General features: G+C 58.1%; 2 protein-coding genes across 9 annotated transcripts in view; one reads left to right on the top strand and one right to left on the bottom strand.

The window, feature by feature from the left end:
* Positions 1-251: 251 nt before the first annotated feature.
* LOC115342226 (sodium/nucleoside cotransporter 2-like) lies at positions 252-10,902 on the top strand. Of its 5 annotated transcripts, none has more exons than XM_030016247.2 (18): positions 252-336; positions 2,002-2,131; positions 2,204-2,301; positions 2,770-2,861; positions 3,311-3,500; positions 3,865-4,006; positions 4,832-4,945; positions 5,342-5,419; positions 5,795-5,875; positions 6,220-6,300; positions 6,443-6,568; positions 7,825-7,955; positions 8,166-8,334; positions 8,531-8,728; positions 9,193-9,274; positions 9,798-9,896; positions 10,357-10,468; positions 10,556-10,902. In XM_030016247.2, the coding sequence occupies exons 2-18, from the start codon at positions 2,063-2,065 to the stop codon at positions 10,677-10,679; spliced, it is 1,986 nt and encodes a 661-aa protein (XP_029872107.1). In that variant the 5' UTR covers positions 252-336; positions 2,002-2,062; the 3' UTR covers positions 10,680-10,902. The 5 variants fall into 5 exon arrangements, with proteins under 5 accessions (XP_029872107.1, XP_029872105.1, XP_029872109.1 ...); XM_030016245.2 differs by having other exon boundaries at positions 313-336; positions 1,244-2,131; XM_030016249.2 differs by having other exon boundaries at positions 316-340.
* Positions 10,903-11,205: 303 nt separating this feature from the next.
* The window catches only part of ALPK3 (alpha kinase 3), a 34,799-nt gene continuing 26,038 nt past the window's right edge, over positions 11,206-19,966 (bottom strand). For all 4 annotated transcript variants that reach the window (XM_030015279.2, XM_030015278.2, XM_030015281.2 and 1 more), the window contains 9 exons: positions 17,591-19,445; positions 16,625-16,772; positions 15,063-15,190; positions 14,755-14,790; positions 14,357-14,631; positions 13,918-14,006; positions 13,451-13,668; positions 13,208-13,256; positions 11,206-13,037 (listed from right to left, as the gene is read on the bottom strand). In XM_030015279.2, coding sequence (XP_029871139.1) covers positions 12,716-13,037; positions 13,208-13,256; positions 13,451-13,668; positions 13,918-14,006; positions 14,357-14,631; positions 14,755-14,790; positions 15,063-15,190; positions 16,625-16,772; positions 17,591-19,445 — 3,120 coding nt within the window. In that variant the 3' untranslated portion in view covers positions 11,206-12,715. The remainder of the gene's footprint in view (positions 13,038-13,207; positions 13,257-13,450; positions 13,669-13,917; positions 14,007-14,356; positions 14,632-14,754; positions 14,791-15,062; positions 15,191-16,624; positions 16,773-17,590; positions 19,446-19,966) is intronic.

The following is a 19,966-nucleotide window of genomic DNA, read 5'->3' on the forward strand; positions in this document are numbered from 1 at the left end:
CCGCCCCACACTGCTCAGGTACCGGGTGACGTGACTTTGCACCGCGGCAGCTTTGGAGACCACATCTGCCCGGCCTTTTTCCCAGGAAGCATTTCCCACAGTGGGGTAAAGGTTGGATTTCTGCTTTTGGTAACTTCCCTCAAGGCTCGTTTCGCCTCGGGCGGGGTGTGAAAGTACCTCGGGCAACCTTTTAGGGGCAACACGGTGCCCTGCGTGGCCGCCCCTGCACGCCCTCATGGGCGGCCGGACCCCGCAGCGCCCAGCCCAGCTCTTTGGACCGAGCTGTTAATGGGTAACTGGGACGCAGGGCCGGGAGCTGCGCAGCCGGCGGGGCTGGTGGGTGAGCATGAGGGGCCAGCGGGCACCAGGGCCAAGGGGGGGGGAGCCGTGGGGCACGAGGCCACGGGGGGTGTGAGGGCGTGGGGTGTGAGGACGTGGTGGGGGGCTTTGACGGCACGGGGTGCGGGGACACAGTGGGGAGGGCAGAGGGGCGTGCGGCCGCGCTGCGCCACGAGGCTGCGGGGGTCCGCGGGGGACGGGAGGGCACAGGCACGGCCTGAGGACATGGGGCGCGATGGGGTGAGGAGGGGACGTGGGGGTCATCCGGCTGCTGCCCCACTGGCTGGCTGCCTGTCCGTGTAGTCGCATCCCCCCAAAGGGGAGGGCAGCCAGCGAGGCTTCGCCAAAACAAAAGGCAGATGAGCCACGTGGCAAGGGGTGGCACTGGGGGGGGGGGGCTGTGGAGGGTGGCATCAGCCCAGGGATCCTGGAAGGCACTGAGCCTGGGAGGGATGGGGAGAGCCAGGAGCCCTGGGGGGGGTCCTGGAGCCCTGGGAGGTCCTGGAGGGGTCCCTGAGCACAGAGGGGTCCCGGGGCTGTGTCCCTGAAACAGCGGTGGGCCTGGTGGTCCTCCTGATACCTGCCAGGGTCCTGGTGAGGGGTCCCTGAGCCCCGGGGAGCACTGGGGGTGCTGGAGGCCCTGGAGGATGTCTGGGGACCTGGGTTCCGACCGTGGCCCTGGGTCCTGCCCTGGTGCCGAAGAACCACGAGCCCAGGGATGTGCCGGGGGCCAGCACAGCTCAGTGGTCCCCCCGGTGGCTCCACTGGCCCGTAGAGCCCACCGCCACCTTCAGCTGCTGTGGGGTCCCACGTTGAGGGGGTGTTCTCCAAAACTCCTCACCTCCACTCGTTTCATTTGGGGCTGGGTTGGTCCCTTCAGTGGATCCTAATTCTCACACTGCAGGGAGCAGGCTGTGACCCTGCTATCCCCACCTTTTCCACACAAACCTCTGCGGCTCTCATCCAAAGCAAGGACATCTCCTTACTCGCTCTCCTCACACAGAAGTGCTCCTACAGTCAATAGCTGCCTTCTCTGCAACGTCTCTGCTCTTCCCTCATCCTTCTCCAGGTAGAGGAAGCTGGGAGGGTGTCCAAATGGGATGCTACAAGGGTTCCTGCCCTGGCATAACACTGGTTCTTCTGGCTTTGCTGGACCAGTTCTCCCAGTATGATCCTCTGTTAGGACCAGTCCCCATGCAAACTACCATTTATTCCTACCCATTGCTCCTGCACTGTACTAGTTATCAACATGAAAGGACCTTCTTCCTTATCTTACTCAGTTGCACCAAGAGCCCTCGATGAAGGATGCAGCTACATTTATTTTTTGCAAAATCCCGTTTGCAAAGGGGCTAACAGAGGCTGGCAGCTACTGCCACCAACTTGGAGGAGAAGTACCAGCTCTCCCTGCTGCATCTAATCCTCGCCTGTAATTCCTTGGAAGCATGGAAGAGCAAAAACCTTCCAAGAGTTACAGAAGAATAGGGAAGTCAGCACACCAGCCCCATGGCTTGAGGACCCCATGGAATGGTCCCTGGATGTGCTGGTGCAGGAACTGCTCTACATACCTACTGCAAAGGGCATTCTCCTCTTGGAGACCCAAAATTGAAAATGGGGGCTGGACATTGCTCCTTCCCAGAGGTGATTCTGTTGTTCTCTCCCCAGCCAGCGTTGGTCCCTCGCAGTGCTGCTTCTCTAATGCATTGAAGCTGCAGCACTTCTGGACATGGAAGAAAACAAGATAACCCTGGACAGCCTTGAGAAAGGCACAGATAACCCGGGTTTCAGCTCCGTGGTAAGTCCCCCCTTCCCCTCCCGCTGGGGTACAGGAGCTGCTCAGGGTGCTCCAGCTAATGATGTTTTCCAGGGGGAGGAGAGACTCTATGATGAATGTGATGGTCCATGTGGTGAGAGCAAAGAGGAGAGGAGAAGAGAAGGGAAAGGGAGATTCTCCTCCTGCTGCAGGTAGGATAACCCCTGGAGATGCATGTATGTAGGGTATTTCCAGTGGTCATAGCAAGTCTGCAATCCTTGGGCCAGCGATTCTCCTGGGGCCAAACCTGATCTGGGAGCAGAGAAGGGTCGTATTGACCACATAGCAGGGACAGTGCCTGATGGCTCTGTATGGCTTTGTAGGGTGGCAGCGGCAGGTCTCTGTCCCCATAGCAGCCACCGAGACCAAGCCTCCACTCATGGTGCCAGGAGTGTTGGGGTCTGTGGTGGGATCTCCCCTGCCATAACAGGCCAGCTCACTCCTCCTGGGAGCGGGCAGCAGAGCTGCTAGAGGCCACAGCACACCTATACCACGGTGCTGCTGCCGCAAGCACCCTCTGGGAGGCGTGGTCATGACCTGGCTCCATTGAGTTGGGTTGGGTTGATCTTCAGGATCTATCTTCTGCACCTCTCATGTCTCTGGCATGTGACTCTCCCCAGGAAGGCCCTGCAGCCAGCATCCAAGGCAAAGCGCTTCTGCAAGGCTCATGCCAAGGTGTTGAGAATGGTTGTCCTGGGGCTCCTTGGAGTAGGTGAGGACTTCCTGGCACTGAGACCCTCATCTCCACATCCCTTTGGCTGGCCGTGCCCCCAGCCTCCAAGCACTGGGCATGGCCACCCGTGTGAAGGTTGTATCCGCTCTCGCCAGCCCCAGTGCCTGCCCACTCCTCACCTCACCATTCATGTCCATGAGAGCTACCAGCACCTCACTGTCCTCCTCCCCTTTCTCCACCTACCCAAAGGGTTTGCTGTGCCTCTTCTGCTCGCTCCATGTGCCCGCAGACAGCTGAAGTGCTGTCACCAGTGAGCCTGGCTGCTGGGGTGGTGCTCCCTAAGTCCTCCTTGTGCACAGATGGGAGCCTCAAGGGTGGCCAGGGAAGAACATTTGGAAGAAATGAACCTCATTGTTGGCCCCGGTTAGTATTATGAGTCCGTGATCCTACAGCCCTGATGTTTCTGACCCTCAATGTGCCTTCTCCAGCCTACCTGTGCTACTTTATTGCGGCCTGTTGGCTCAACTTCCAGCGAGCCCTTGCCTTGGTTGTCATGACTGCTGTGGTTGTCTTCTTCATCTGCTGGAGCCTCTTCAAGAAGCACTGTGGGGCAAAAGTAATGCTGCTCCTCAGCCCTGTTTGGAAATGCTTCCAAAAGTCCTGGCCGTGGCTGAAATGGTGAGTCAGGAAAAGGCAGGGCCAGATCCCTCCCAGTGCCCGGGTCCCCTCTCCCGTGGCTGCCCTGGCAGCACAACCAACAGCTGGTGGCATTGGGCACATGCCCTCGTGCCATGTAGGCACCTCATGAAGATGAGGCATGGCCCAGCCCGGGGACCACTTAGAAGCCATGGCAGAAACGGCTTGCCACTCTACTTCAGTAGCGTGATGGCTATTCACACCCCTCATTTGTGTCCAAGCCCCAGGTTTCTTCAGATGCATGGACCTTATGGTGGCATCTCCCACAGAATTAGCTCCTGCCCTTTGTGAGCTGCTCTCCCCCCGTGGACATCCTCTCCATGACAGTCTGGGATTTCCTTTGCAGGCTGCTGTGGGTGGCCCTCCTGGGAGGCCTGATCACATGGCTGGCTTTGGACACCTCCAGAAATCCAGAGCAGCTCATCTCATTAGCTGGCTTCTGCTTTTTGGTGCTGTTCCTGTTTGCCTGCTCCAAGCACCATGGCGCAGTATGTGTTTCAGGTGTGGCTTGGCCATCGGTCCCCTCGCAGGACGAGGCCACCCAGCACTGGGGAACAAGTGCTTCCTTCCCACTGGCATCCCCTGACGGCCCATCGCCGGAGCTCCCTGGAGGAAGCAGAAGCCCAGCAGGGCTCCTGGGCAGAGCTGGGCACAGCCTGGGGAACCGAGCGGGTTGGGTGGATGGAGCCCCAAAGCCACCTCACTGTTCTCCTTCCCACTGCTCTCCTTCCCGCTGCTCTCCTTCCCACTGCTCAACCCAGGGTTCCCCCACGGTGCCTCCATCCTGTTTTCCACCATCTCCCTCATAATGGGTCAGACCAAGAGAGACCCAGCACCAGACCCATGCCTGAGCTTCAGGTGCCTGTGGGTGGAGGGTGGGCCTGAGTTTCGGGTACCCTGGGTGACATGGGCAGAAGTGATTGAAGTCCCACTGCCTTGCAACCCAACCTGCTTCAATATTTTGGGCAATACTTCCATCCAAAGGGTTAATGAACAGGAAATTTTGATCTAGCGGGGCTGTACTACCAGTCAAGCCATCAGAAGGGCTCTGTGCTCATCTCCTCCTGGGTAAGCCTGGCATGTAATGTTCCACCAGCCAGTTCCTGAGTCCTACCAACTCATCTTCTTCCTCTTTCACCAACCTATGTTTGTGCATTTCTGTGACACTTTTTTATTAGTATCCCCATGACCCTCACCCAGGGTACAGTGGAATGGTGTTTGCCATGTGCAGCTGTCGAAGGGGCAGGAAGCCAGAAAGGGAAGTTTGTAGGCTTTGCTAACATCTCAGTCCCCGTTCTGCTCTTGGTCCACAGGTGTCCTGGAGAGCTGTTTTCTGGGGCCTTGGCATAGAGTTTTTATTTGGACTCCTCATCCTCCGAACAACCCCTGGCATCCAAGCTTTCCGGTGGCTGGGTGACCAGATCCAGGTATTGCACCTGCTCACCCCATCCCGCGCTTGCGCCCTCCTTGTAGCCCTCCCTGGGATCAGCAAGAAGAGCAGAGGGTGGCACAGGGTGGAGAAACTGCAGGGACTGCACACTCACAAATGTTTTTTGTCTGGGACTGGAGAAAAGACAGCTCTTTCCTGGTTTTCTGCAGCAGCCCAGACCCTTCAGTGTGGTCTCCCTTGCAGGATGGAGGAGTGCCCTGTGGCTTGGAGACAGCCCACCAGTGTCCTCAGCTTAGGTTTCAGAGGGTCATTCTCTGGTGGGGTAAAGTGAGCTGTGGGGCTGGGGGGACAGACCCCTGCTAGGTAGAAGTGAGATGTCAGGGAAAGAGCTAATGGAGATCTCCATCCTACCATGTAACTTCTCCACTTGCAGTTCTTTCTGGGCTACACCACAGCTGGCTCCAGCTTTGTCTTTGGGAATACGCTGATTGAAGAAGTCTTTGCCTTTCAGGTCAGCTTGGGCAATGGGGTATGGGGAGGGAGAGGCAGAGCCTGGTTTTCTTCTGGTCTGGCTGCCTCGCTGGGTCCTGGAGAGCAGGGAGCTAAACGCAGCCAGGTTTGCTGCAGCAGAGCTCAACCAGCTCAAGGGTGGGTCTCCCTTAGCTTTGTACCCACCCATGGACCTCCTCAGCGCCATGGGGGATTTGCACTGGTCCCTGTCCCTCCTGCCAGCCTGACCCAGTGTTGTGGCACCCCAATAGCATGGGCTGGCTATGCAATACCACGCCATGCCCAGCTCATGGGACAGAGTAGCTTGGTCCCCAAGTGTGCTTAGATGTGTTGCTCAGCTCTCCTTCAACACTGTGGCCTGGCGCCTTGTCTGCAGGCTCTGCCCATCGTTGTTTTCTTCAGTTGTGTGATGTCCATCCTCTACTACCTCGGCATCATGCAGTGGCTCATTGTCAAGGTAGGGCCTCACACCTGGCTCTGGGATGGTGGTGGAAAGGAGAGGAACCTGGAGGGTTCTCTGACTACTATGGTCAGCTGAGGGATGTCCCAGGAAAATCAGCACAGTACTAATCTGGGGTGATTGTTCCTGCTTAAAAAAATAGACACAAACCCCCTCTTTCTTGCATGTCCTCCTGAGAAAGCCCAGCCCTGGAGCTGATGTTGCTACCTGGTCTGTGGGCACTTCCCAAGATCACCTCTGTACAGCCCGAGGGCCAAACAGTGCCCTGCTTTATGGGGGGGGGGGGGGGGTGGCAGGGTGCCAGGAGCCTTTGTGAACATGGTGGCCTTGTCTTTCCCCAGATCTCCTGGCTGCTTCAGGTCTCGATGGGCACCACTCCCACTGAGACCCTGAGTGTGGCAGGGAACATTTTTGTGGGACAGGTAAGGTCCTGGGCAGGAGATCCAGCTCTTCAGCCCTTGCAGCTGAGCCTGCCCTGGAGGAAGGGTCTTCTCCTCCCTTCCCAGGGGACCTGTGGCCTTGTGTGGCCCTGTCTCAAGGACAACGGGGTTTTCTCTCTCGCAGACTGAAGCCCCGCTGCTCATCCGCCCGTACCTTGCCGACATGACCCGTTCAGAAATCCACACTGTGATGACTGGTGGCTTTTCCACCATTGCAGGCAGCGTGATGGGTGCCTACATATCCTTTGGGGTGAGTGCATGAGCAGATGTATGCCACGTGCTCCCCGCTATGGGATCCTGACACACAAGAACTGCCCTGGACTTGTGGCTGGGAGGAGACCCCCAGCAGTTGCCCTGTGGTCCCCTTCCATAAGCAGGATGAGGGCAGGGTGCCTCCACATCCAGCCTCACCTTCGTTGGCCTGGCCAGAACCTCGGAGCCTTGCGAGATAGAAGGCACTGCCATGGGACCCTCACTGCATGTCCTTGCACAGCGAGTGGGGCAAATCTGACTGAATCATGGGATAATTTAGCCTCAGAGGACCCTCTGGGGGTGTCTGATCCACCCTCCTGCCCAAATGAGGTGATGGCAAAGCCCAGGGGGATGCCCAGGGCCTTGTCCAGGTTGGTGGTGAACATCCCGATGGAAGGAGATCTCCCTCCACCTCTCTGGTCCACTCCACAGGTGCCTCAGACACAGGGAAGAATTTTTTTCCTTATATCCAAGGAATATTTCCCCACTGAAACTGTGCTGTTGCTTCTCACCCTTTCACTGGGCATCTCTGAGCAGTGTCTTCCCTCCAACACCTTTTTAAGTAGTTGAGAACAGCAACTACAAGCCCCCCCAGCCCTCTTTTTTCCCAGCCGAACAAGCCCCCCTCTTCCAGCATCACCTTGGTGACCCTGTGCTCCGACCCCCCTGGGGATGCCCTCTCCAGTTCATCAGTGTCTCAGCCTTGGACACGGTGTCCAGACGTGGCCTCATCAGTGCTCTGTAACGGTGAATAAACCTTCCCCTCAACCTACTGGTTGAGCTCCTGCTATTTAAACATTAATTAGTCTCCTTAAACAGGAGGCAAGGGTGAAAGCTCAGAGAAATGAGGCGTTGCCACTTGGCGGGCAGGGCAGGAGTGAGACTGGGAGCTTGGCTCTTCGTCAGGAGGTAGAAGTTCGCAATGTTGCACAACTTATTGCTCTGATACTGATAAAAAGGGACAAGGAAGGGCCAAGAATCATCGCAATTAGATCAAACAGCAGGAGAGATTAACATCTCGGGGGCTGCGATCGCTGCAGCTCCAGCAATGCCTCCATCCAGGCGGGCTGCCCTAGGTGCCATGGCTGGTTGAGATAGGAAAAACATTTTTCCCACCCTGAGCAAACGGAGAGCCCTGAACTGCTCTGAGCATCGCAGGCTGATGCCAGCCACGTGCCAGGCTGCCCCGAGGCGGCACGTCATGGGGCGCAGCCTTGCACGGAGGTGCCTAAGCCCGTGGTCTGCATGTTGCAGATAGATGCGGCATCACTGATTGCAGCCTCCGTGATGGCTGCGCCCTGCGCCCTTGCCATGTCCAAACTCGTCTACCCCGAAGTGGAAGAGTCCAAGTTCAAGGGCAAAGCAAGCATCCGCCTCTCCAGTGGGTGAGTGCGAGGAGAGAGATGGTGGAGCGGGGCTGCACGCGTCCTGCCAGTGCAGGCAAGCCATGGGGGCAATTTGGGGGCACAAGTGGACATTGCAGGTGGCCCGAGGTTGGGAGAGCCTGTGGTGTGCGGACATCCACGGAGCAAGAGCTGACCTTGCACAGGGGATGCCCGGCCACATGAGCCCCCTTGGGGTCTTTTTCCACACAGGCAAGAGCAGAACATCCTGGAAGCTGCGAGCAACGGGGCTGCTGCCTCCGTGGGGCTCGTGGCCAACATTGCGGCCAACCTCATTGCCTTCTTGGCGGTGCTGGAGTTCATCAACTCTGCCCTGCGCTGGTTTGGGGAGATGGTAGACATCGAGGGGCTCTCCTTCCAGGTATCCCCAAGGGCAGCCCCATGGTCTGGACTGCCAGATCCTTGCATCCCCCACCCATCCCCACCTTTGTTGACCACCTCAGTAGGCTGCCGAGACCCTTGCTGGGCGTTTGGCAAATGCTGGCAGTGGGTGTCCAAGCCGGGGGCTATGCAGATGGTCAGCCCTGGGTTGCTCCCTTCTGGGATGCTTTTCCCAGGTGATCTGCTCCTACGTCTTCATGCCCGTGGCCTTTCTCATGGGGGCTGACTGGGCAGACTCACCGCTGGTGGCCGAGCTCTTGGGGATCAAGATCTTCCTGAACGAGTTTGTGGCATACCAGCACCTGGCCACGTACAAGAAGAACCGTCTGTCAGGCCTGGAGGAGTGGGACGGGAGCCGAAAGCAGTGGATATCTGTGAGGGGCACCTGCCACCCTGCTGGGCACAGGGCAGGGATGGAGCCAGCCAAAATGGGGCATGGGAGCTGGCCAGACAGATGGGTGGTGGGCAGGCAGGGGGATGACGGTGTCAGGGGTGGGAGGGCACCTGTGGCCAAGTTGACTTGCATGTTCACTAACTGCTGGGTACAGGGTCATCCTGAAGGAGCCAGTGAAGCCCCTTCCCATTTATCCTGCTCCTTGGTGTGGCAGATCATGGTGCTACAGGGCGCCCCGTCCCCCCAGTCCAGCCTCTCCCAGGGGCAGGCTGCCTACCCCCTGCATCCTCGCTCCCAAAAATAGCTGAAGGAGAAAGGATTGGGGTGGGGGACTTATCTCCATCATGTCTGGCTGGGCTGGGAGCTACGACATGGTGCTCACCTCTGGGTGCTCTGGGGTGCTCCTGAGCAGAGGTGACCACCCCCTGCCACTGTGCTCTCCAGGAGCGAGCTGAGCGCATCGCCACCTTTGCACTCTGCGGATTTGCCAACCTCGGCTCCATTGGGATCATGCTGGGAGGCCTGGGTGAGTGCGACCCATGTCCTGGGTGCCTGGGCACGATGCAGGGGGATCCTGGGCTCAGGGAGCAAGGGCTCAGCAGGGGCAGGAGGAATTTGCTGCCCTCGAGCCTCCATGTTCGGTCTCTGCCAGCACACAGATAAGAGGATTTGCATGAGGCAATAGGGACGATTTTGCACTGCACCCATGGGCAAGAGCACGTGCGTGTCCCACAAGCCCAGGTGCCATCCAGCCATGGGGCAGAGAGCAGAGATTCCAGTGCTGAGAGCCCCGAGGGCTCTGGTTGATCACCCATGGGTGCAAGGTGGGCACAGTGCTCTGCCAGCACCCACCGCTGCCAGGACAGGCACAGAGCACGCTGGGTGCTGGCCGGGATCACCATGTCCCCCAGACACCAGGGGTTGGGGTGGGCAAGGCACTACGTGGCAGAGCCAGCCGGGGACCTGGGACACGTCCCCATCTGTCCCCAGCCGGGGGTAGAGCCGGAGCAAGGATCTGACTCGCCCTGGTCTCTGCTTTGCACCCACAGCCTCCATGGTACCCCAGCGCAAGGGCGACTTAGCCTCTGTTGTGCTGCGAGCCCTGCTCACCGGCTGCTGCGTCTCCATGCTCAATGCCTGCCTGGCAGGTAGGTCCCTGCCCACGGCCAGTGGAGCCACAAAGAACCGGGGGGGGGGGACAGGCAAAGGGCTGAAGACCCCTATAAATGCAGGTGCAGGGATGGGGACAGCTGGCCTGTCCTCCCCACGGCTCTGCCAGGGCCTCCAAACCCTCTGCTCTCCCCTCATGGCTTTGCCAGGGGCTGCCCAAGCCCAAGAGCTGTGCTGGGCCCCCCCACCCTCATCTGGGCTGGGATGGGGACATTTCAAGGGCAGCTTTTGGGGCACTGCAAGGAGTCTCAGGGGGCGAGGTGGGACGGCGCATGGGACCTGCAAGCACAGTCCCAGGTACAGGATTTGAAAGCAAGCGTAGTCAGGGTATGGGATTTGCGAGCAGCGTTGGGGTACAGGACTTGCAAGCACGCTCGGGGTATGGGATTTGCATGCATGGTCCCTCAAGAGCCCCAACCAGGAGACCTTGTCCCCCAGGTCTCCTTCATGTGCCAACGGAGGTGGGCGACTGCGTGACCTTCCTCAGCACCACCAACTTCAGCTCCACCAGCTACACCATGTACACATGCTGCAAGCAGCTCTTTGCCAGGTGGGTGCGAAGGACCCCAGAGCCATAGGGCTCTGCCCGGGGACCCAGGTGGTGGGGCTCATCCTGACTATGCTTCTCCTATTCCAGCTCAGTGCTCACGAATGGGACGGTCTCCTTCACAGGAGCCTGGGCCGGCCTAGCAGAGAGCGTGCTATGCCTGACACAGTGCTGCGGGCACTACAACCACACGTCCTGCCTGGGGACAACCTAGGAACATGCAGGCAGCTGCCCGCTCTGGGGCTGAGGGCCTGGGAGCACCAGGGTCTGCAAGGCCTGGCCCCAAAGGTAGAAGAAACCCTGGCAGAGACCTGTGCGTTTTGTCTTCTCCGCTCCAATGATAATGGACAGCTGCGTGCACCTTGCAGCCAGCACCCTTAGGTGCTGGCCTCGTGGACACAAGGGAACTGCTCCCAAATAAATCATGGAAATCCCCATGTGCTTGCCCTCAGCCCCGGCTCTGGCCCCTGACCACGGCTGTCCCACACGGCATGAGGTGCTCTGCTCGGGCTGCACCCTGCAACCGCAGCTGCCATAGCCAGCGTTCGCTGCAGACCTCGCAAGGCGAGCCTCCGCCAGGTGCCAGTTTTAGGGTCCAGCCCCAGCCACCCTCCTCTCCCCCGTGGGGTATGGATGGGGGTAAAGCCATTACTTGAAGACATTTCCTTCCCCCGAACACAAAGCCGCCGCGTTCTGCCGTGCTTGGGTGCATCTTTTCTGCAGGGACCACAGCACCGGGGAACAGGCCAGTCCTCGCTTTATTGCACTCAAGAGAACCCGTTCACCAACGTGGCCACGTTATGTACATCGTTATTTTACAATGACCCAACAACAAAGCACCGGGACCCCAGAGCACGCCACACTCCCAGCCCCGTCCCTTCCCTCCTCCGCCAGGCTGCACGGAGCCACCATTTCGGACACCACCATGTGGGGTGGCATTGCTGACACCCGGCACCCTCCTCCAAAGCCCTAGGGAAGGTGATGCTCTGCAGCAAGCAGAAGTAGGCAGCGCTGGGAGTCTTCATAAGCCTTGCTGCCCACTGCCACGCTCTGCCGGCTGCTGCGTGCCTGAGCGAGCTGACGGGCGCAAGGGAGGCTTGATGCGGTGCAGGGTGCTTTACTTTCCAGCACGAGCATCACTGCCTGTCCATCACCGTCTCCTGCTGTGGGGCAGCGGGATCTGGAGCCGGTGCCGCTAGCTGCCACCGGGGTATGGCATGTGCCAAGCAGGGGTAACGCTAAGCAAGCATAACCAGGTCGTGCTATGGGGCTGGGCAGGGCATACGAGGTCTGCGTATGGCCGGTGGGCAAGTAGGGGTGAGTCCTATGGGGCTGGACACCCACATGTGCCAAAGCGGCACCTGGCATGGAGGGGAAGTCTCCCCTTTGCTCCGCTCCCGGGTGTCCCGTGTGAGGTAGAGCATCCTTACCGTGGCACTGGCCGGCACCCATAGCAGCACCGCCACCCTCAGCGTCCACCCGGCAAGGGCGCGGTAGGCTCACCCTGGGGCGCAAGAGAGGCCGGGAGGGCAGGGGTGCAAGATCCCATCCCCGTGCAGTTGCCGGTACTGATGCCAGTGCCCTGCCATGGGACTGGCCTGCACCCCAGAGCCCCACACAGTAGCAGCAGGAGCCCCGCAGGTCACTGCTAAACCCCTCTGCAGCGAAACCTTTTAAATCATGGTGTGCCAGGGCACATGAGACCACCTGGGTTCTGTTGGGGTTCACATCCTTGACACAGAGCGCTGGCAGGGCTTGGCACAGTCGCTTTATGGAGGACACAAAGAGGGAGAGGAGGTGCTGGGAGCCAGGAGGGCAGCCCGGACTCCCAGTTTGCTCAGGGGAGCCAGGCAGGGGACATGGCAGCTGCAAAGCCCGAAGGAGCAGGTCTGATGGCCCCTGCCTTAAGGAAGGCAAACGGAGAGAGTCGAGAGAGGAAAGCCAGCCCAAGCGTGGAGGGGCATGTGGCCCCACAGGATCCACCACCGGCAGCAGCTCTTGTAAAGAGGTATTGGCATGGGGGTCCGCGCTGCCCACAGCTCACAGCCCCCCCCCGCGACCCCAGCTGAGCCGCTCACACTAGCACACACCACACAATGCAAGTGCCATGGGCTGGGGCGGGAGCCAAAGGGAGGAGAGCAGCAGCAGCAGCCACTGCCGGGGTCTCCCCTTCCCAGCCTGGTCGCGTGCTGCCTCCGGGCTGCTCGAGCTGGGGTCTGGACCAGGGGGTCCCAGCTGTGGTGGCTCTGGCTACTGCGTGCGGCCAGACCTGCCACTCTCTCCTGACCCGGGTTTGGAGGCTGCTGGGGCCTCCCCTGTTTCTGCAGCTCTCCGGGAGCTCTTGGGGCTCACGGCAGCCTTGCGGGTACCCTGGGGACTTGCCAGCCCCTTCTTCTGGAGCTGGGGGCTGGACTGGGCAGATTTCCTACCCATGGAGGGGCTCTTGGAGCCCTTGGGCTTGGCTGGCTCCAGTGTCTTCAGGCCCAGGATGCTGCAGTAACGGTTACACTGGTGAGCCGCCGTGAATTGCTCCAGCAGGGAGGGGAAGCAGCTTTCCTTCAGCCCCTGGTACCTGCCAACACAGCCATCCTCAGCCCCTGCTTCGCACCAGGAGACATCCTGCTGGAGCAGGGACTTGAGGATGGAGCCCAGCCACGCTCACCACCATGGCCCTTCGCCACGTGAGTGGTGGAGCTGGGGACAGCTGGGGCCACCCTGTGCCAGCAGCTCAGGGTCACTCACCCTTTCAGGTTGGTAGCGATCCGCACGTTGGTCATCTTCCAGCCCACTCCTGCAATGAAAGGGAGGACAACTAGTCCTAGAGAAGGGCGGGCACCGGCACCAAGGGCAGGTCATCACCCTGGGAGCTGGGCTCCGTGGCACATGGCAAAAGAGGCAGGAGGGCAAGGCCGGAGCTTTTCCTCCTCCTTTCACAGTCCAGAGGGTGGTGAGGGGCCACGGGAATCAGATGGGAGATCCCTTTACCTTCCATGTCAGTCACGAGGATATTTCCATTTGTCCACTGGTAGACCCAGTGCTGGAAGGTGCAGCATTTGAGCACAATCTCTGAGGTGCCTCGTGCCACCAAGCTGCCATCTGTCTCGGTGATACAGTACTGCTCGCAGGGCCCGCCCAGGTCTTCCTCCATTGTGGCGTAAGGGATGTTGTTGGCCGGTCGGTAAATCAGGTACAGAGGAATTATCCTGCGTGGGAGCACACAGACAGGGTCAGCACCAGCTGGCGAGCTCTCCCGCCACAGCAAGCGGAGATTCACACCGTGGTCTGCAACCCTGGCTTTTGCCTTGCCCCCCAATATCCCTTCCATTTGAGGGTGGGAGAAGAGCACGCTGCCCTTCAGGATGTCCCTGCAGCACCTACAGGGAACCCTTCCACCATCCCCTGGGATGCTCTGCCAGGATGTCAAGCCAGCAGAGCCACAGCACCTTACTTACTCAGGCACCGCTCCAAAATCAGGGACGGCTCGTGCCTCAGCAGCAAAGATCTTGCAGTACTCACGGCTGGAGTTCTGGATTTTACATTCCTGGAGATGCAAACAGAAGAGTCAGGGACTTGTCCCATCTTGTACCAATGCCTCCCTGGGACCCCCTGCCTGGCCAGGCATCCTCTGGCACCACTGCCAGTTGTTTCCCTGTCCTGGAGGTCAAAGGACAAGTGACAGAAAAGCTCCAAGCAGCTCCGTGTTGCTCAGAGAGAAGAGCTGAAGCCAAGAATAACAAGGATGTTGCCAGCCTGCTGGAACATGGCTCAAACCCTCCAAAGCATTCAGAAAGTGGAAGGAAATAAAGTGGACACAGAGCTGGGGACCGTGGCACAGACAGATGGGGAAGGTGTGGGAGACACAGGTGGAGGATGCCCCACAAGAATGCCCACCTGGATGGTGATATCATAGTTCTTCTCGATGAGGCTGTTCTCATTCTTGGTCCCAAAGACAATGAAATTGTGCACTTTGATGACGCAGGTGCGGCCAGACTCAAAGATGGGCTCCAGGCCATAGATGGCTCTGGCACGGCAGGCTTTGCGCAGGAAACCAGCACCCACTTCCACATCCTCGCTCACCACGCGCCCGAAGAGCTTATCCCCCCAGTAGCCTGCGTCAGCCAAACCCTTCGCGAACACCATGGGCGTCATCTCGATCTCCTCTCCAACTGGCAGAGGGAAAAGCTGGTGAGGGGGGACAATGCGGGCACGTCCTGCCCCCGCCACAGAGCTGCCTGCCCCCCGTGCAGCAAAGGGGCAGCAGTTGCAGCTCATCAGCGTGTGGCCCTTACCTTCAATCTCCTCCCGCAAGATAAATCCTGACAGCACTAGAGGAGACAGAAAGGAAAGAGGTGTCAAGGTCCTGCCAGGATCCCACCCTGCCCCATGCACTTCCACACCTAGGGACGGCAAGGAGGATGGTGTGAATGGCTCATAAATTAGCACATGGAGGCAGATGCACCTGGCAGAGGTGGTGTTGTGGGGTCTGCAAGGCTTCCCCTTCAAAGCCTGGCACCAAGCCCTCTCCACAGTTTGCCATGCCACCCCACAGCACACCCGGGCAGCTGGAAGAGCTGCCAGGCTGCTGAGGGCTCCTCACCTTCTGGGCTGAGCAGGAAATCGGTGGAGTCAGTGCCGTACTCGTTGCTGATCACGCACCGGTAGACCCCGCAGTCCTTCTGGGATGCCTGCACAACAGCCAAGGCTGCCTGGCCCTCATCACCAGCGCTGGAAGAAACCGGAGCATGGCCTCAGCCCCGTGTGACACATGGGGGCACACGGGAGCCCCGTGAAAGGCACTGCGGGTAGGCACCGTGCTGCCCTTGGAAGGCTGGAAGAGGGCTACAAAGGAAGACAGCCCAAGGGCAACCCAGCCGCTCCCCTGGCACCTTGTGGCACCAGGAGTCCTGCCCTGCAGTTTGTACTCACAGAGATGCTCGTCTTCCAGGCAAGCCCTGCAAAATCTGGCCAGGATTGGGCTACAGACTGATAAAGGTACTTGCCTCTGAGTGTGGCTGGGTCAGGGCTGCGCTTGGGCTAACAGACTCGCATCTGGATCGGATGGCTGGAACAGCCACAGAGGTGTCCAGCTTCATTTTCAGCTGTTCACGAGTGAGGGTGGGCACCAATTCCCATCCTGCAGCCTGCCCCTCTCCAGGGGACTGGCTCTGTATCAGCAGGCTGCTGGTCTTCTCCAGCCTGCAGCACCAAGCTTTGGGCTGGCAGTTCCTCTAGCCAAGGTGGCGACACACCAGGCAGATGGGTCTCCACAAGAACCAAAGGCCTGTTTCTGCCCCGCATGGCCAGCATGACCCAGCAAGGGCCCCAGAGGGAAGAGGTAGGACCCTCATCGTGAGACCCGCAGGCTCTGCTCTGGTCAGCTAGAAGGCAATGGCCACTCCTAGTCCATCTGCCCCAGCTCAAATATCTGCCGTAGAAGATCGTTTCTGCCCCAGAAGCACCTCTTTCTGCCTGCTCATTATAAAGGGAGCTCAAGGGATGCTCAAAGGCATCAAGCAAATGCTATCCAATGTGGATGATGTTCCCACACAATCTCTTGGGCTTGAGAACAAGTTGCTCTCCATAACTTACCCAACAGGGCATCCAGGATACAAGAAGCCTGGACATGCTCTCCCTGTGCAAGGGCAGTGCCAAGGGATAGAGAGGGCACAGCCAGAGCTGCTTTTTCCCTTTTGGTGCTTGCCAGTGGTGGCTGCATGGAAATGCCTGTTCAGGTGCAGCATGCAGACCCTCCCAGCACAGCTGCCACCCTCACATGCATCACTTGGGGTCCCAGTTTTGCAGCTCACACGCAGCTCTCAAACTCTTGAGATGGGCACAGCACCTTCCCTGCCCTCCCTGAGGTTTGGGTTCAGCCCCTGCCCTCCCCAGGGCTCTGCTACTCAAAGCATCAGCCCTTAAGCCAGGCTTCAGGTGGAGCATCAATAGGACAAATTTGGCAGCAATTCCCCATCAGGGTGATCCCTCCCTCCCCAGGCACTGAGAAGGTAAAGTTCACAACGTACCATGCCATGCAATGAGCTTCTCATGCAGCCTTAACAGAAGGGGCACCTTCACCCCAGTAAACGCAAGGAGCTGAATTTAACACACGAACCCAGGGCTATGCACAAGGACTACAATGAAGCAGAGCTGGCAGGTTACCTCCTTTGGGCTTCTGCTACAGGGATCTCGTCCTTGTACCACATCAGCTTAGAATCACTCAAAATATTGAAGAACTGGCACCAAAGTTTCAGGTTTCCTGATGCATCGGAAAATTGTTCTGCCCTGATCTTACGAATCACCTGTGGAGCTAAGGACAGGGTGCAAAGAGATCGATGGTGAGACACACAGTGCTGGCTGCAGCTCTGGGGACAGGCCAGCCTACCCCAGAGCTGCTGCTTAGGACTTTGGTGTTGGGTATCACACGTATGTCAGCACAGCCTGGTATAACATCGCCTTCCCAGGGAAGGTCTCAGAGCTCCACTTGGATAAATGTGGTGGGATACAAGTGGTACAAATTCGTTCAACACTGCACCACTGCAATACCTAGTGGGGCTCGGCCAGAGGCAATGTAGAAAACCACTATCCAATGTTGGAGGAAACATTTATCTACTGAACTAGGGGTTTATCAAGGTTACCGTTACTTTTGCAAGAGTGCTGATATCTGTGAGGGTATCACCTGGCTCCTGCAAGCACTTCAGTACCAGGATTATGCCTTTTCTAATTCGATGCCACGAGGGATCAAATTAGCACTGACCATGGAGGTGGAAAAGGAGCGTGCACCCCACTGATGCCCACTGGGCCCCTGACCAGCATGAGGCATGCTGAGAACCAGGACATGGAGACCAAGAAGAAGACGATTATATGATTCCTTTGGCCAGGGAAGTCCAGGCTGTGGAGACAGCCAGTCTCAGCACTGCTGTCTCTTGTGTTCATCCGCCCTCCCTGCACTAAGGCTGAAGTCTTGGGGCAGACTTTTGGCTTTCAGATGGCCAAAGGGCGATGCTGAAAACCCTGCAAATGCACAAAACCCACATGGCCCCAGCCGACTATCACCAGCTCAGTTGGCCAGGCTCCCTTTGTAGGCAACAAGAAAAGATGCTTCATGGGGACTACCTCTTCCCTTACCTTTAAATGGGTTATTTGCTTTCTTGGATTCTGCTGGCTGTGCTTCTGGCTTAGCATCTTCAGGGGCCTCGTGGTCACCACTGCTGTCACCTGCGGGCTCCTCATACAGCTTCGGAACCTCCAATGTGGCCATCTTCCTTGTGAGGGTTGGCGAGCGCTGCTCTGCGGGAGGCGATGGAGCCAGGGCAGGCGACTGCAACAGGGCCGGGTTCTTCCTGGATTGCCGTGGCGAAACGGTAGGACTTCTCACGTGCCCTGGGCTCTCTGGGGTTGCCTCCTCTTCCTCCCCCATCTGCTTGGTTTTTGGCAGGTATATTTTGCGCCGGGCCCCAGAAGCAAGCTCCTCTGGCGTTGCACAAGGTAGCACTGCCAGAGGGTCACCAGGGCTCTCTGTTTCAGGGCTCACTGGAGGCAAATCGGAAATATTATTAGGAGGCTGCCCCACTCCTGCTGCTGGCATGCTGCCCACCACGATGGAGGGCACAGAGAGCTGGGGTGGCCCCTCTGCCTCGGGAGCAACCCGGGTACGTCTCTTTGGTGGCACAGGCCTGCAAGCTAGCATCTCCTTGCTGGTAACGAATTCCTCGTTAATCATGCCTGTGATCCGCCTGGATGTCCTGGGGGTCAGAGGCAAGTTCTCCGCTGTCTGGAAGAGCTGATTGTTTTGTACCTTTTCCAAAACTCTCCTTGAAGTGCGGGGGCTCAGGCCTGCAATGCCTATCTCTGGGAGCATGAGTTCCTCTGCATCAGGCTCATCCTTGTCCCTGGGGTCAGTGTCTTCTTTCGCAGCATCCTTACTGCTATCTGACATTTTTAAAAGCAGCAGCAGATAGTTCTTCAAGGAGGAAACAAGGTTTTTGTGCTGCATCTTCTCCTCCAAAGACATCTCCTGAGGTCTCTCGGGGCTAGGCAGGACCAGCGGTACTTGTGGCTGAACCTCAGCACCTCCTTCAAAAGTGCCTGAAGGTGCTGCTGGTTCCTGGGGCGGAGCTGCTGTGGCCGTTTGCCCTCCTCCTTGCTTCCCCTGAGGTCCCACAGGCACTGGTTTGGCACTCTCCTCCCCTAACGTGCTGGCTGAAAACTTCTCTTGCGGGGTAGATCCACCTGCCTTTTTAATCTCTGTTTCTCCGCTCGCAGGAGGCAGCAGCTGGGCTCCAGACAAAGCCTCTCCTGCTGTGGCCTCCATCCCTGGGGCGTCATGAGCTGCAAGCCGTGCCTCCTGGGCCACCGATGTCCCCGCTGCAGGAGCAGGAAGCGGCTCTTCCTTGGCAAGCTGAACTGAAGCAGGAGCTGATGTTTCAGTCTCTTGATGTCCCAAAGGTGTCCTTCCCGCCTCCCTGTGCGCAGGCCCAGGAGATGGCTCTGCTGCACCGCTCCCTCCTGCCTCGGCACCCCGATGGCTCCTGGACAGCTCCGCTCCTGCCTCTTTGCTCTTCCCATCCTTAACTGCTGCCTGATGTGTCATTTGCTCAAGAGGAGCGTTTTCTCTAGGCTCCGGAGGACTCGATTTCTTTAGCAATGGTTCTTCCTCACCTTGGCTTTTGCCCTCTTGATTTAACCGTCCTTGTTGGGTGTCTCTGCCCTCAATAGCACGGGAATGTCCTTCTGCCTGCTTCCTAGAGGGAGGGTGCTCCTTGCTGGACTGCACGTGGTCTGGAGACGGTGCTGGTGGCTTTGGTGGCTCCTGAGGCCTCAGCCGAGGATTTGTCCTTTTCCCAGCCCCCCTGGTCTCCTGGCAGACAGGCGTCTCTTTCCTGAGTTCCTTTAACTTATTGGCTTGCTGACTGGTCTCTATGGTTGGACTGGACACTGAATGTTTTACGTCACTAGCAGACTGTCCCACTGTTGCTACAACCTAGTCAAAAAAGAAAATAGAAAATTAGCATCACTTTACTGCCTGGGTCTGCTCAGTGGTGCTTGTGGTCCATCTGTACCATATGGCACTGCCCAACTTCTGCCTGAATCATAAGTATTAACCTGGTATCGCTGATACTCATCCAGGGTCTCCTGGCTTTGCCATCGTCCCACAGTAGTGGGGTCCCACATCCCCCTGTCACGCTGCACAATGTTTTTTTTCTTTTAATAGGCTCCAACTCTTCTGCCTTTCAATGCCTTGGTTGTTCACAAAGAGGCAGGCAATCTCCCTCTCTAAAACATTCAATGGCTTTTAATTCAATCTCCTCTGACACAGCTCCTTCCCAAGGAGCAAAACTTTCCTGTTTTCACCAGCTGTTACTGAGACCTTGTATAATTTCCTTGCTCTTTTTTAAGACTCAGTGCTCCCCCTATACTATATCTGCAATCTCCACTCTGAGATGGGGTGATTGGCATGTCACACACTATCTGGATGAGGCTGCCCAAATGATTTATAGTGAA

This window comes from Aquila chrysaetos, chromosome 5 (genome assembly GCF_900496995.4).
Source record: "Aquila chrysaetos chrysaetos chromosome 5, bAquChr1.4, whole genome shotgun sequence".
In the NCBI taxonomy this organism is placed as follows: Eukaryota; Metazoa; Chordata; class Aves; order Accipitriformes; family Accipitridae; genus Aquila; species Aquila chrysaetos.

Excerpts from the sequence above, each read along its gene's own strand:
- LOC115342226 (XM_030016247.2), top strand. The coding sequence starts at position 2,063 with ATGGAAGAAAACAAGATAACCCTGGACAGCCTTGAGAAAGGCACAGAT. Across the intron at positions 5,876-6,219 it reads TGCAGTGGCTCATTGTCAAG|ATCTCCTGGCTGCTTCAGGT; the intron begins GTAGGGCCTCAC and ends GTCTTTCCCCAG. Across the intron at positions 10,469-10,555 it reads TGCAAGCAGCTCTTTGCCAG|CTCAGTGCTCACGAATGGGA; the intron begins GTGGGTGCGAAG and ends CTCCTATTCCAG.